Here is a 15,111-nt window from a genome sequence, read left to right on the forward strand (position 1 = left end):
CTACTTCTCCCAGTGTGACGAGTCAGGGTACTGCTGAGGCATTCAACTGCAAGTTGACAATATATTGCCCCCTACCATGAGGCAGAGGTACTTGCTGTCTCAAGACCCGCCTTTTCCATGTGGCAACAACCATGCGCCCCCTGGCACGCACACGCCCAATACACACTGTGTGTAGCCTAGGGGTGTAACGGTACGTGTATTTGTATTGAACCGTTTCGGTATGGGTTTTCGGTCCAGTTCGGAGGTGTATCGAATGAGTTTGTAAGGTAAAGTCTTAACAAGCTGCTCTGCTTTCTGTCTCTGTCTGAGCAACCAGCATTGTCCCGCCCACACAACCATCTGATAGGTTACATACAAAGCCAATCAGCAGTGCGTATTCAGAGCGATGTAGTCAATGCTTCAGCGTCGAGCAGATATGTGTTTAGCAGCGGACAGCGTACTCTGCCCGAATGATAAAAAACACCTCTCAGTCACAACCGGTACTGCTAGCATCACTATGAGCCCGTTGACCTTCTAGAAAACTTAAACTGCAGCTCAGCTCGCTCGCAGTTCTGGCTTGAGGTGAAAGCTAATTAGCTTTTAGCGTAACGTTAGCTTATTTTTCTGTGTGGGTGTGCCTGCGTGTGTGTGTGTGTGTGTGTGTGTGTTAGGGGCAGCAAAACCCTGTCTGTCTGTTATTTCACATGAACTCCATAGATTTCAGGGATTAATAGTCTCTCCTATTGCACTATTTTTTCAGCTATAGTTATTTTAATCATTAGTAATGTAGCAGCCTAGTTTTCAATGGGAGGGTCTCTGCTATCACATGTTGACAAAAATATAACATTTACATAATAAAAGTCAACTACAGGCTTCCCAAATGCTGTAATAAATTAAGCATGATGAGTTGACTTGAAACTGTTTAATGTTGCACTTTTTATATTTAATGTGGGCAGAACTATTATAGTGTTCCCAATGTTAAAAGGATAAAGCCATTGTTTACAAATTTGTTGAATAAATAACCAAAAAATTTATATTTTTTTGTTTTCTTACTGTACCGAAAATGAACCGAACCGTGACCTCTAAACCGAGGTACGTACCAAACCGAAATTGTTGTGTACCGTTACACCCCTAGTGTAGCCGTGGAGGCACCGCCTGTGTCTGCCTCACTTCTCATCTCCTGCATTGTTTTGATTAAAAAACATGGAATTTCCGCGATTTTGACCATCACATTATTACTTTGTTTTGGAAAATCTCATGGTTAAGCCACCTGATAAACATATATATATATACATATACATACACACATATATATATATATATATATATATATATATATATATATATATATATGCCTCACTTGACAGCACGTCACTGTATGCAACTTTAATTAATTGACACTTGTTTTCGACAAAACTGTTTAATTAAGGAGACTTATTTTCGTATGTCTAGCTTGTTAGCTGCTAGCTCCCAGTAGATTGTAGCCTACCATGTTTACCTATTGTAAATAACTAAAATAAAACAAAAGACCAACTTTCTGTGTTCATTGGAGGACTTTTTCGTGCTAAGTGTCCAACTTTATTCTGTGGGAGAATTTAGATGCTCGACAATATCATTTGATGCTTGTTTTCTGAGCTGATATCGGACCAGGACGTGGCTAAATGTCACGTTACATTTTAAAGTCCTACTGAAAGCCACTACTAGCGACCACACAGTCTGATAGTTTATATATCAATGATGAAATATTAACATTGCAACACATGCCAATACGGCCTTTTTAGTTTACTAAATTGCAATTTTAAATTTCCCGCGAGGTATCCTGTTGAAAACGTCACAGAATGATGACGCGTGACGTCACCGGTGGTAGCAGACATGTTCTTCCAGCACCGATCACGGCTAAAAGTAGTCTGTTTTTATCGCATAATTACACAGTATTCTGGACATCTGTGTTGCTGAATCTTTCGCAATTTGTTCAATTAATAATGGAGAGGTCAAAGAAGAAAGATGTAGGTGGGAAGCGGTGGATTGGAGCAGCCTTTAGCACTGAAACACAGCCGGTGTTTCTTTGTTTGTTGTTAAGCTTTAATATGAAACAGAGTGGTCAAGCGAACATGGTTCTCTACCACATGTCAACCGGCAGGTTTCGGTGAGAAAATTGTGGTAATAAGTCGGCTCTTACTGTAAACATGAGTGGAGCTTGAGTCGTTCCTCCTGCAGATGTCAAAGAGGCAGCTGCGACTTTCTTGGTTCCTCCATGGCTTCACTCAGAGACACCGGCGGTCACCACACCCCTCCGACTTTCAGGTATGACTATATAATCTCACTAAAACACTAGTAACACAATAAGCAGATAAGGGATTTTCCAGAATTATCCTAGTAAATGTGTCGAATAACATCTGAATCGCTCCCACTGCCCTCGTCTTTTTTTTTCTTTATTCTAGTCCTTCACTCTCACTATCCTCAGCCACGAATCTTTCATCCTTACTCAAATTAATGAGGAAATTGTCGCTTTCTCGGTCCGAATCGCTCTAGCTGCTGGTGGCCATGATTATAAACAATGTGAGGATGTGAGAAACTCTACAACCTGTGACGTCACGCGCACATCGTCTGCTAGTTCTGGTACAGGCAAGGCTTTTTTATTAGCGACCAAAAGTTGCAAACTTTATCGTTGATGTTCTCTACTAAATCCTTTCAGCAAAAATATGGCAATATCGCGAAATGATCAAGTATGACACATGAAATGGACCTGCTATCCCCGTTTAAATAAGAAAATCTAATTTCAGTAGGTCTTTAAGCGTAGGAAAACTAATAAAAATAAGTTACTCACTTTGTTCATGGCGACAATGAAAGGGAGCTTGGTCTTGTAGAGAATACTAAAAGAACACCAAACAAGAAACCGTTACAAGGGCGTATTTTCTGCGGCAACAAACGCCGACTTGCGTTTTTCGTACCTGCAGGCGTACAACATGTTGGACATGAAGGTGACGGGATTGACGCTCCGTGACGTGTCCATGACGTAGATCACCACGCAGGGGAAGGACGAGGCCTGAGACCAATTTTTTTGTAAATTATCGGATGAAGCGGCACAATAAACCTTGGCCGGGCTCGCCACGCACCAGAGCTTCCGTGATGATGGTTCCGGAGGCGGACCAGGTGAAGACTTCGATCTGACCCGGAGTGTCGATAAGCACGTACCTGCACAGGTGACAGAAAAACATGAACATTTGCGATGATATCGAGACGTACGATCGGTCACTGACCTGTGATTGTGCTGCTTCTTCTCTATGAAGTGCATCACCTAGAGGACGACCGCTGTATTACTTCTGGTACAAAACATCGCAGAGGTAAACAAGAACAGGAAAGACCTGATCAAAGCGAGTAGCAAACAGGTTGAGAGAGGTCACGATGCCGCCGTTGGGTCCCAGGCCGTACTGCTTCATCACCTCTTTGTAGTTCACCGTGTCTCGGATGTCTGCGGAACAACAACATGCAGGTTAGAGGTTGTGTCTGGAAACGTGGACTCAAAGTGACTTTTTGTACACTAGAGGCCGACATCAAGTATAAAACCAAAACCAGTGAAGTTGGCACGTTGTGTAACTGGTAAATAAAAACACATTACAATGATTTGCAAATCCTTTTCAACTTACCGCATTTCCTTGAGTTGCCACCAAGCGCTAATTAATTTAAAGCCGCTTCTCACTCCTGCGCTTACCAAAGCTATGCGGTGAAAGTAAGCATGTGCTAATTATTTTAAAACCTCTTCTCATTTTGGCACTTACCAAAGGCATGCAGTAAAAATTTTAGTGTGATGTAAGCTTGGACTTGAAATCCTACCGAATAGCTCTTAATCTTCTTCACTTTATGCCATTTCAAACTACAGGTATTGAAATCAGCCTCCTCCATTTTGAAAATGATGACAGGGGAAGAGTCACGAGTTTGACCAGGCGGTAATATTAAGCATGCGCTAATTATTTTGCGAAGCGAGTTTGACCCGGCAGGCGCATACTATATGCCCTGCGGCAATTCAAGGAAATACGGTATATTAAATTGAATAGACTGCAAAGACAAAATATTTAATGCTTGAGCTGAGAACATTTTTTTCTTTTTTTAAATAATCATTAACTTAGAATTTAATGGCAGCAACACGTTGTGAAAAGGTTGGCAGAGGGGCATTTTAACCACTGTGTTACATGGCCTTTACATTTAACAACACTCAGTAAACGCTTGGGAACTGAGGAGACCAATTTTTGAAGCTTTTCAGGTGGAATTCTTTCCCATTCTTGCTTGATGTACAGCTTAAGTTGTCCTATTTTAGGCTTTATAATTCGCCACACATTTTCAATGGGAGACAAGTCTGTTCTATAGGCAGGCCAGTCTAGTACCCGCACTCTGTTCTTGGCCCTCCACTGCTGAATGTGGCTTAGCATTGTCTTGCTGAAATAAGCAGGGGCGTCCATGAAGAAGACGTTGCTTGGATGGCAACATATGTTGCTCCAAAACTTGTATGTACCTTTCAGCAATTAGTTTAGTTTAGTTTTTATTTGAAGGGGGAATGTACAGAAACATTAAGCTCAAATACAGATATGTTCTGTACCGGAATATAGCTAAATAGCTCGTTTCCATCTGCAGTCCCTGGCTACCTAAATTAAAGGGGTACAAAAATCATGCAATAAAATCATACCATATCATGTAATCAAATTAAGAAAAGTCATAAAATGCCCTTTCATGGACACATACTTAATATACAATACAACCACAACTCATTTACATATGGGTTGTACTTGTATAGCGCTTTTCTACCTTCAAGGTACTCAAAGCGCTTTGACACTACTTCCACATTTACCCATTCACACACACATTCACACACTGATGGAGGGAGCTGCCATGCAAGGCGCCAACCAGCACCCATCAGGAGCAAGGGTGAAGTGTCTTGCTCAGGACACAACGGACGTGACGAGGTTGGTTCTAGGTGGGATTTGAACCAGTGACCCTCGGGTTGCGCACGGCCACTCTTCCACTGCGCCACGCCGTCATCACACAAAGACAATACATGCTCTTGTTCACATCTGTCATCATTTGTAAAAACAACCATGAATTTTAACAGACACACCTCAAAATTTACAACAAAAATACTCTAATGGATAAATATAATACACCTTAGTGACCGCGTGAGCAGCTTTGATTGCTCCAAAGCCACTTTTTAACTTAAATTGTGAATGAAGAGTAATCTGTTAGACAATAATGGTGCCTTCACAGACGTGTAAGTTAGCCATGCCTTGGGCACTAATACACCCCCATACCATCACAGATTCTGGCTTTTGAACTTTGCGCCTATAACAATCGAGATGCTTCTTTTCCTCTTTGTTCTTACGTCCACAGTTTCCAAAAACAATTTGAAATGTGGACTCGTCAGACCACAGAACACTTTTCCACTTTGCATCAGTCCATCTTAGAAGCCGGAAGCTATTCTGGGTGTTGTTGATAAATGGCTTTGGCTTTGCATAGAGTTTTAACTTGCACTTGCAAATGCTTTTATACCCAACCATGGCACCCAAATGTTCCCAACTAGCCTATTCACATGTGCGATGTTCCATATAAGTGTTCCTCAACTTTCTCAGTCTTTGTTGTCACTTGTCCCAGCTTTTTTGAAACAAGTTATGAGCAAAAAAATTCTAAACGAGCCAATATTTGCAAAAAATAAAGTTATCCAGGTTGAACATTAAGTATATTTTCTTTGCAGTCTATTCATTTGAAAATAGGTTTGGAAAGGATTTGCAAATCGTTGTATTGTGTTTTTATTTACGATTTACACACTGGTTTTGTACAGGCAGTACGTTCCTTACCGATGTTTGGAGGGAAGGGGACCTCGTGGACGGCAGGATCCAGGTTGATGAGGTATGGCGGACATTTGAGAGAATACAGATGCGCCGTCAACCTCTGTTAAAATCGACATAATGGTTAGAGACACTTAGACGACACATCTACTAATACATTCAGCGGACATTACATTAAGGGTTTTATGGTGCTAATGAAGGAGTGGGCAAACCCAAAATGTTGGAAGAGCCATACTGGACCAAAAATACAAAAAAAACTGTCTGGAGTGGCAAAAATTCAATCAATCAATAAATCAATGTTCATTTAAATAGCCCTAAATCACATGTGTCTCAAAGGGCTGCAAATTAAAAGCCTTATATAATGAAGGCAACACATGATGTAAGTGTCTATATCAGCTATATTAGCCTACTATCAAAGGCTGATGCAAATCTTCGTTGACAGATATGTTGTATTTTTATTTTTTATTCTACACATTTTTGCAACATTGGAAATCATTAGTAAAAATGGAGGCTTCTCACAGGATGAGGTAACTTCTGGAAATGACTAACCCAGACTGGCCTAAGGTTTAGATGTGTGTGTCCAAGTTAACGGAAACGGCAGGTTGTCTTCTTCTAATGGATTTGTTACAATCTTTGCAAGCTGGGTAACGTTTGCTGTGGTCTGGAACAACATGGCACACAAACAACTATGAGAAATGCAGCCAATATTACATACAGGTAATGTGTCATGAGACATGCAAATATAAATGAAATACGCGGAGGACATAAGTAAAGGAAATTAAATGAGCTCAAATATAGCTACAAACGCGGCATAATGATGCAATATGTACATACAGCTAGCCTAAATAGCATGTTAGCATCAATTAGCTTGCCATCATGTATATAAATATGCCTGAAAATCAGTCCAACAAATCAATAAAATTAACAAAGCTCACCTTTGTGCATTCACGCACAGCATAGAAAGTTTGATGGACGAAATGAGACAAAGGAGTGGCATAAGACGTGTCTTACTGTGGCCGCGTCGGAGAAAGTTGTGCATGTAAACAAACTAGGATGGGTTCAAGGATCGCTGAAATTAGTAGAATGAAATGGTGCTTGCCAAATACTCTCTTCAGAGAAGTATGTTTAACATAAAGAGTGGGATTTGTAACAATTAGGAAGGTTTGGGTCATGTTTGTTCTCCTACAGAAAATATATTCAACTTTTTTTTTTTTTTAATCTTCATCTATTTCCATTTTCACAGATCTCTGAAAGATGTCCACTGAGCCACTCGGTCAGCACTACAGTGCTGCATACAGCTCTAAAGCCGCGGATTCATACTGGCCAACCTCGAGACCTGCGACTTCGGGAGGTCGGGGCCAGGGGACATGGTCGGGGGTTGGGCGAGGGGCGTGGTTTAGAGGGGAGGAGTATATTTACAGCTATCCATCCATCCATCCATCCATTGCCTACCGCTTATTCCCTTTGGGGTCGCGGGGGGCACTGGTGCCTATCTCAGCTACAATCGGACGGAAGGCGGTGTACACCCTGGACAAGTCGCCACCTCATCCCAGTATGTGTAGAAATCTTTATTTAATTGAATCACTTGTTTTTTTATTTTGAGTTATCTTTATATTTTACATTTTAGTTATCTTATATATATATATATTTATATATATATATATATATATATATTTTTTTTTTAGTTAACTTTATATCTTTTTTTCCAAATAGTTCAAAAAAGACCACTACAAATGAGCAATATTTTGCACTGTTATACAATTTAATAAATCAGAAACTGATGACATAGTGCTGTATTTTACTTCTTTATCTTTCTTTTTTTCAACCGAAAATGCTTTACTCTGATTAGGGGGTAGTTGAATAAAAAAAATTTCACAGGGGGTACATCTCTGAAAAAAGGTTGAGAACCACTGCTCTAAAAGCCATAGATGTTATTGTCACATATCCATGGCACAGTAGATGGCAGTATTGTCCTGTTTAAGAGTGTCACAACATTGCTGTTTACCGCAGACGAACTGCTTTACGGTAGACGAAAACGTGACTGCTCTTGTTGTGTGTTGTTGCCGCGCTGGGAGGACGTTAATGAGACTGCCTAACAATAAATGATAAATAAATGATAAATGGGTTGTACTTGTATAGCACTTTTCTACCTTCAAGGTACTCAAAGCGCTTTGACACTATTTCCACATTTTCCCATTCACACACACATTCACACACTGATGGAGGGAGCTGCCATGCAAGGCGCTAACCAGCAACCATCAGAAGCAAGGTTGAAGTGTCTTGCTCAGGACACAACGGACGTGACGAGGTTGGTACTGGGTGGGGATTGAACCAGGGACCCTCGGGTTGCGCACGGCCACTCTCCCACTGCGCCACGCCGTCCCTAGAAGCCTCCACTTTGCTAATGATTTCCAATGTTGCAAAAATGCGTAGAATAAAAAATTAAAATACAACATTTCTGTCAACAAAGATTTGCATCAGCCTTTGATAGTAGATAGTAGACGTTAATGAAACTGCCTAACAATAAACCCACATAAGAAACCAAGAAATCGGCCTCGATCATTCTACAGTTATAACGTCATTGGGCAGGCACTCTGTTTATATCGTGGGTAAGCGGACGTGAAAACAGGCTGTCGACACGTCACTCGGGTCCGGATGGAGCTGGAGGAGGCGTGGCCTCCAGCTCCGCCTGAATTTCGGGAGAAAATTTGTCCCGGGAGGTTTTCGGGAGAGGCGCTTAATTTCCGGAATCTCCCAGATAATCCGAGAGGGTTGGCAAGTATGCGCGGATTGAAATCAGAAAAGTTTTTTCTTTGCCATTGTTTGAGAACGGGTTCACAAACTAGGAATTTTACCTGGCGCAATCGTGCAACATAAAATAAATATAACAGAGAATGGAATAACATGAGCTGTAATTGAGCTATCAGATCTTGGTATTGTTTACGTTTCTGATGGCCGAGGGGGAAAAAAGTGTTCAGGTGGCGGCAGGTGTGTGTTTGGATGGACCGTAGTCTTCTGCCTGAGGGAAGAGGGGAGAATATTTTGTGTCTAGGGTGAGAAGAGTCAGCTGTGATCCGAACATCACGCCTCCTGGTCCTGGAGGAGAACAGGTCCTGGAGGGGTGGGAGTTTGAGGCCATTGCTGACCCCCGTACTAATGAATTTAAAAAAAAAGTACTATACTGCCTTTGAAAAACACTAATATATTTACTGGTAACAGGAGCCAATGGCGCTGCTGTAGTGGCTGCTGTTGGAAGGAGCTTTCTGCTCTTGGGTCATCCTTTTGTGTTTCCCTCTTGTTTTCATGTCTTATTATATTTTTTTGCATTTTGGTCCGGGACCCTTTGGGACTGTGTGACAAGGGGTGGCACTTTCGTGACCTCTGTGGTGCTTTTTTGTGGACTTCTGGATCTGCCTCCCGGGAGCCTTTTGGCCATGGAGACCAGCTGCTAGGTCTCTGCCACACCGGAGTCGGTTTGGAGGAACTGGAGGAGATGTGGATGAGGGGGACAGGGCTGCGGAGCTAGCACTGAGCGCTGGGACGGAGAGGCTTCGCTGTGTCTTGGCTGGGTGAGCAGGTGTCGGACACCTCAGTCACCTTGGACGTATCCTCGCTCATCCATTCGGACTCATTTAATGAGCAATGTTTTTGAGTGCAGTAACAGAAGTGGATATAATTCAAACAGTAAGAGCCTTTAAAAGTAAAACATCTACAGACATACATCACATAGATATGGTCATTATTAAAGAATGTATTCATTTAATTGCTAAGCCATTGGCTCACATATGTAATCAATCATTCCAGTGTGGATACTTCCCAGATGATATGAAGATAGCAAAGGTTATTCCTGTTTTTAAAAACGGAAATAAGCATCTTATGGAAAATTGTAGACCGATCTCAATACTCACTCAATTTTCAAAAATTTTAGAAAAGCTTTTTACAAAACAGTTAAATAATTTTCTGGAAAAAAACACCTTGCTTAAGCAGCAGCAGTATGGTTTTAGGGAAAATCGAACAACTACGTATGCAGTAATGCATATGCTGGAGGAGGTTAGTACTGCTATGGATAATGATGAATTTACAATAGCCATCTATATTGATTTAAAAAAGGCCTTCGATACCATTGACCACAGACAGTTAATAAATAAGTTGGATAAGTACGGCATCCGAGGGCCAGCTCTGTCCTGGATCAAGAGCTATCTAGAAAATAGAAAACAATGTGTTCAGGTGGATAATACAATATCTGGATTTAAAAATATAGTTTGTGGAATTCCTCAGAGTTCTATAATTGGTCCTAAGTTATTTACAATTTTCATTAATGATTTTTGTGATGCATCAAGTTTCTTAACATTTTTTATGTTTGCTGATGATACAACCATCCTTTGTTCTGGAAAATTTTTTAATGAACTTTTGGTAAAAATAGAACAAGAAATGACAGTGCTTAAAAACTGGTTTGATATGAATAAATGATCACTTAATATTGCTAAAACTAAATTTATGATATTTGGTACCAAAACTGAGGTATCTAAGGAAGTAAATATTAAAACAAATGGAGATAAAATTGAGCGTGTCTTTGAGAGTTATAATTGATCATAAATTATCATGGAGACAACATGTAAATTATATAAAAACAAAAATATCAAAAACACTTGGTGTTTTGTATAAAATTAAAGAATTACTTAATTATAATTCTTTCTTAACAATTTATTATACTTTGATACTTCCATACATGACATACTGTGTAGAACTCTGGGGAACCACTTTTAAAACCATAACTAATGATATTGTTTTGCTGCAAAAAAAAGCTGTACGGCTAATAAACAAAGCAGGATATTATGACCACACCCATCCATTATTTGTCAAATCAAAACTTATGAAATTTCAAGATATTGTTTATTATAAAATAACACAGATAATGTTCAAAGCAAAAATAAATACTCTTCCAGAAGGAATTCAAAAATACTTCTCTCTACAGACCAGCAAATACAATCTAAGAGATGAATCTAAGTTTATTTGACCAAAAGCAAGACTAGTGGTTAAACGTAGATGTTTATCTGTTCTCGGTGTTAATTTGTGGAATTCTGTTGGTAAAGAAATAAAAATGAGTGACTCAGTATTTAATTTCAAAAAGAACATGTCACAATGTATTTTAAAAAGTTATGTGAACTAGAAATGTATGTTTGTTTGGTTAAATGTTGTATTTAGAAGGTATGTATGTTTATCTGTTTACAGAAAAGTGTATGTGTGTAGGTACATATTTTTGTATTATTTGTTGGGGGGCAGCCTGAATGTGGATGCTGAATGACTATATTTCTTTTTGTGTTGCAGAATTATTAGAAAAGGTAACTTAATTGAATGTAAAAAATGTATGTTGGGCATATAAGCTTTTTTGCTTCTGCCTGTTTCAGTCATGTTATTCATTTTTGAATCGTGATCTATGTTTGAATATGTTTTTGTTGAAACTGAAACTGACTGGACACTGGCCGAGAGTGGAGTCGGCTGTCTGGGTTGCTTTGTTGGGTCTGCTCCTGTCTCTGGCCATGCTCCCTCCACCCCGATGATGGCGTGGAACACCGCAGAGGCCACCACAGTGTTAATGTTTCTTTTACTTTTTATACATAGCTGTATGTAAGTGTCTGGTTGTATCTGCTGCTTTAATGTCCTTTGTGTTCTTTGATGTTTCCCTCTTACAAACATTTAGGAGGGATGTGTACTATGGCTATGAGTATTTTTTTTCTTTTTTTCCCTTGGCCTCAGTCTGCACCCCCTCTCCAGGGCCCAGGCTAAGACCAATTTTTGGAATTTTATTTTAATCTTCTATTTTTTTCTCCCATCCCCTCCATCCACCCCCTGTTTACCTGTATCTCACCTTTTTTGTAAGGGGCGCTGGAAGCCGGCAGACCCGTCAGCGATCCTGTTCTGTCTCCCTGTAATGTTTATCTGATCTTAAATGGGATTGTGCTGAAATTTTTAATTTTCCTGAAGGAACTCTCCTGACGGAATAAATAAAGTACTAACAATCTATCTATCTATGTTGCCAGTCAGCACACACAGAGAGCACTTACAAGCAGAAACAGTGGGGAGAAAAAAGAGCGGGAATGGACGTATTTTGGCTTAAAAACTAACGATAAATGTGACGCTACAAACACTAACTCGGAATACCCACGGACCGGCACACAAACCCGTTCTATTTTGCTTCAGGTCACGGCGTCAAAATCTGCTAGTGATGGACAGGAAGTCATGCACAAACACAAATAACAAATATCCGGTTTACTTTCAAAATAAAATAATCCGTCTCAAGGCGGATCGTGTAAAGGTGCTGGTGGTGACGTCATTGCGGTTACAAGGCGGATATTAAAAGTTTGTGATACTACATGTGAAAGTCTTTATGATAACTTGTTTAGAACGGCTCTGTTTTGATCATATATTGACGGCCATGCGAAAAATATGTGAGAACATCACGTCGGGAATCAATGAAAATATGATGAATTGATGACCTGAACAAAGGTGGTCTTTCCGGATCCAGCCATGCCGAGGACGATCAAACAAACTGCTTTCTTCCCACCAGCAGCCTGCTCTCCCGCAGTCGCGTCCGCCTGGTCGCCCGCTTGGTCGCCTGCCATCATCTTGTCAACACTCGGCGTCGCTTCCGCCATCTTTGTTTTCTGCTACTTCTTCTTCTTCTTCTTCTTCTTCTTCTTCTTCTTCTTCTTCTTCTTCTTGGGCTTCGGCTTCTTGACGGATTTGTGTTTTAGCGCCACCTTTCGAGAAGGCGTGCGGATGGAACGCTTGTATATATAATGTCAGAATTGAACTCAGTACAAATAGCAATAAAGTCGCCCGTAAGGACCAGATTTGTCGCCCGCTGGCTTGTTCTAAAAATAGCTCAAATAGCAGCACTTACCAGTGAGCTGCCTCTATTTTTTAAATTTTATTTATTTACTAGCAAGCTGGTTTCGCTTTGCTCCACATTTTTAATTCTAAGAGAGACAAAACTCAAATAGAATTTGAAAATCCAAGAAAATATTTTAAAGACTTAATCTTCACTTGTTTAAATGAATTCATTATTATTATTTTTTTTACTTTGCTTCTTATAACTTTAAGAAAGACAATTTTAGAGAAAAAAATACAACCTTAAAATAGATTTTAGGATTTTTAAACACATATACCTTTTTTACCTTTTAAATTCCTTCCTCTTCTTTCCTGACAATTTAAATCAATGTTCAAGTATTTTTTTTTATTGTAAAGAAGAATAAATACATTTTAATTTAATTCTTCATTTTAGCTTCTGTTTTTTCGACAAAAAATATTTGTGAAATCTTTCTTCAAAATTATGATTAAAATTCAAAAAAATTATCCTGGCAAATCTAGAAAATCTGTAGAATCAAATTTAAATGTTATTTCAAAGTCTTTTGAATTTCTTTTAACATTTTTGTTCTGGAAAATCTAGAGGAAATATTGGTTTATCTTTGTTAGAAATATAGCTTGGTCCAATTTGTTATATATTCTAACAAAGTGCAGATTGGATTTTAACATATTTAAAACATGTCATCAAAATTCTAAACGTAATCTTAATCAGGCAAAATTACTAATGATGTTCCATAAATTATTTGTTTAATTATTTCAAAAAGATTCAAATTAGCTCATTTTTATTTTTATTTTTTTCGGTTGAATTTTGAATTTTAATTGAAGATAAACTCTTTCAAAATTGTATTTATTTTTTTCGTGTTTCCTCCTTTTTTAAACCGTTCAATTATGTGTTTTTTCATCATTTATTCTCTAAAAAAAACTTCCGTAAAAGGAAAAAAAAATGTACAACGGAATAATAGACAGAAATACCCATTTTTTATATATATATATGTATACCTGTATATATATAGATTTATTTATTAAAGGTAAATTGAGCAATTTGGCTATTTCTGGCAATGTATTTAAGTGTGTATCAAACTGGTAGCCCTTTGCATTAATGAGTACCCAAGAAGTACTCTTGGTTTCAAAAAGGTTGCTGACCCCTGGTGTAGCTGCTGACTGACAGAAGCACATTGTATATATGTTATATCATTTCATAGTTGGTTAGAATACATAAATAAATAAATCAAATGTATAAATATAAGTTCATATTTACATATAATGTGATTACAAATGTATTTTAGTACAAACCCCATTTTCATATGAGTTGGGAAATTTTGTTAAATGTAAATATAAACAGAATACAATGATTTGCAAATCCTTTTCAAGCCATATTCAGTTGAATGCACTACAAAGACAACATATTTGATGTTCAAACTCATAGACTTTGTTTTTTTTTGCAAATAATAATTAACGTAGAATTTCATGGCTGCAACATGTGCCAAAGTAGTTGGGAAAGGGCATGTTCACCACTGTGTTACATCACCTTTTTTTTTAACAACACTCAATAAACGTTTGGGAACTGAGAAGACACATATTGAAGCTTTTCAGGTGGAATTATTTCCCATTCTTGCTTGATGTACAGCTTAAGCTGTTCAACAGTCCGGGGTCTCTGTTGTCGTATTTTAGGCTTCAAAATTTTCAGTGGGAGAAGAGGTCTGGACTGCAGGCAGGCCAGTAGAGTACCCGGACTCTTTAACTATGACGCCACGCTGTTGTAACACGTGGTGTGGCATTGTCTTGCTGAAATAAGCAGGGGCGTCCATGATAACGTTGCTTGAATGACAACATATGTTGCTCCAAAACCTGTATGGACCTTTCAGCATTAATGGTGCCGTCACAGATTTGCAAGTTACCCATGCCTTGGGCACTAATACACCCCCATACCTTCACAGATGCTGGCTTTTGAACTTTGCGCCTATAACAATCCGAATGGTTATTTTTTCTTTGTTCTGGAGGACACCACGTCCTCTGGTTCCAAATATAATTTGAAATGTGGACTCGTCAGACCACAGAACACCTTTCCACTTTGCATCAGTCCATCTTAGATGAGCTCGGGCCCAGCGAAGCCGGCGGCGTTCCTGGGTGTTGTTGATAAATGCTTTTCGCTTTGCATAGTAGAGTTTTAACTTGCACTTACAGATGTAGCGACCAACTGTAGTTACTGACAGTGGTTTTATGAAGTGTTCCTGAGCCCATGTGGTGATATCCTTTACACACTGATGTCGGTTTTTGATGCAGTACCGCCTGAGGGATCAAAAGTCCGTAATATCATCGCTTACGTGCAGTGATTTCTCCAGATTCTCTGAACTTTTTGATGATTTTACGGACCGTAGATGGTAAAATCCCTAAATTCCTTCCAATAGTTCGTTGAGAAACGTTGTTCTAA

At 39.2% G+C, this 15,111-nt stretch overlaps 1 protein-coding gene and 1 long non-coding RNA gene across 2 annotated transcripts in view; one reads left to right on the plus strand and one right to left on the minus strand.

Annotated features, from left to right (window-relative positions):
* Positions 1-7,173, plus strand: part of LOC133535712 (uncharacterized) — a 42,082-nt gene extending 34,909 nt beyond the window's left edge. Inside the window, exon 3 of the long non-coding RNA XR_009802308.1 lies at positions 7,057-7,173. This is a non-coding gene — a long non-coding RNA (uncharacterized LOC133535712). The remainder of the gene's footprint in view (positions 1-7,056) is intronic.
* gpn1 (GPN-loop GTPase 1) overlaps positions 1-12,500 on the minus strand; it is a 22,910-nt gene extending 10,410 nt beyond the window's left edge. Inside the window, exons 1-7 of the mRNA XM_061875649.1 lie at positions 12,311-12,500; positions 5,823-5,916; positions 3,345-3,451; positions 3,240-3,277; positions 3,096-3,174; positions 2,931-3,025; positions 2,807-2,852 (exon numbers count right to left, since the gene is read on the minus strand). Coding sequence (XP_061731633.1) covers positions 2,807-2,852; positions 2,931-3,025; positions 3,096-3,174; positions 3,240-3,277; positions 3,345-3,451; positions 5,823-5,916; positions 12,311-12,469 — 618 coding nt within the window. The 5' untranslated portion in view covers positions 12,470-12,500. The remainder of the gene's footprint in view (positions 1-2,806; positions 2,853-2,930; positions 3,026-3,095; positions 3,175-3,239; positions 3,278-3,344; positions 3,452-5,822; positions 5,917-12,310) is intronic.
* Positions 12,501-15,111: the final 2,611 nt, after the last annotated feature.

Source organism: Nerophis ophidion, linkage group LG02 (assembly GCF_033978795.1).
Source record: "Nerophis ophidion isolate RoL-2023_Sa linkage group LG02, RoL_Noph_v1.0, whole genome shotgun sequence".
Lineage (NCBI taxonomy): Eukaryota > Metazoa > Chordata > Actinopteri > Syngnathiformes > Syngnathidae > Nerophis > Nerophis ophidion.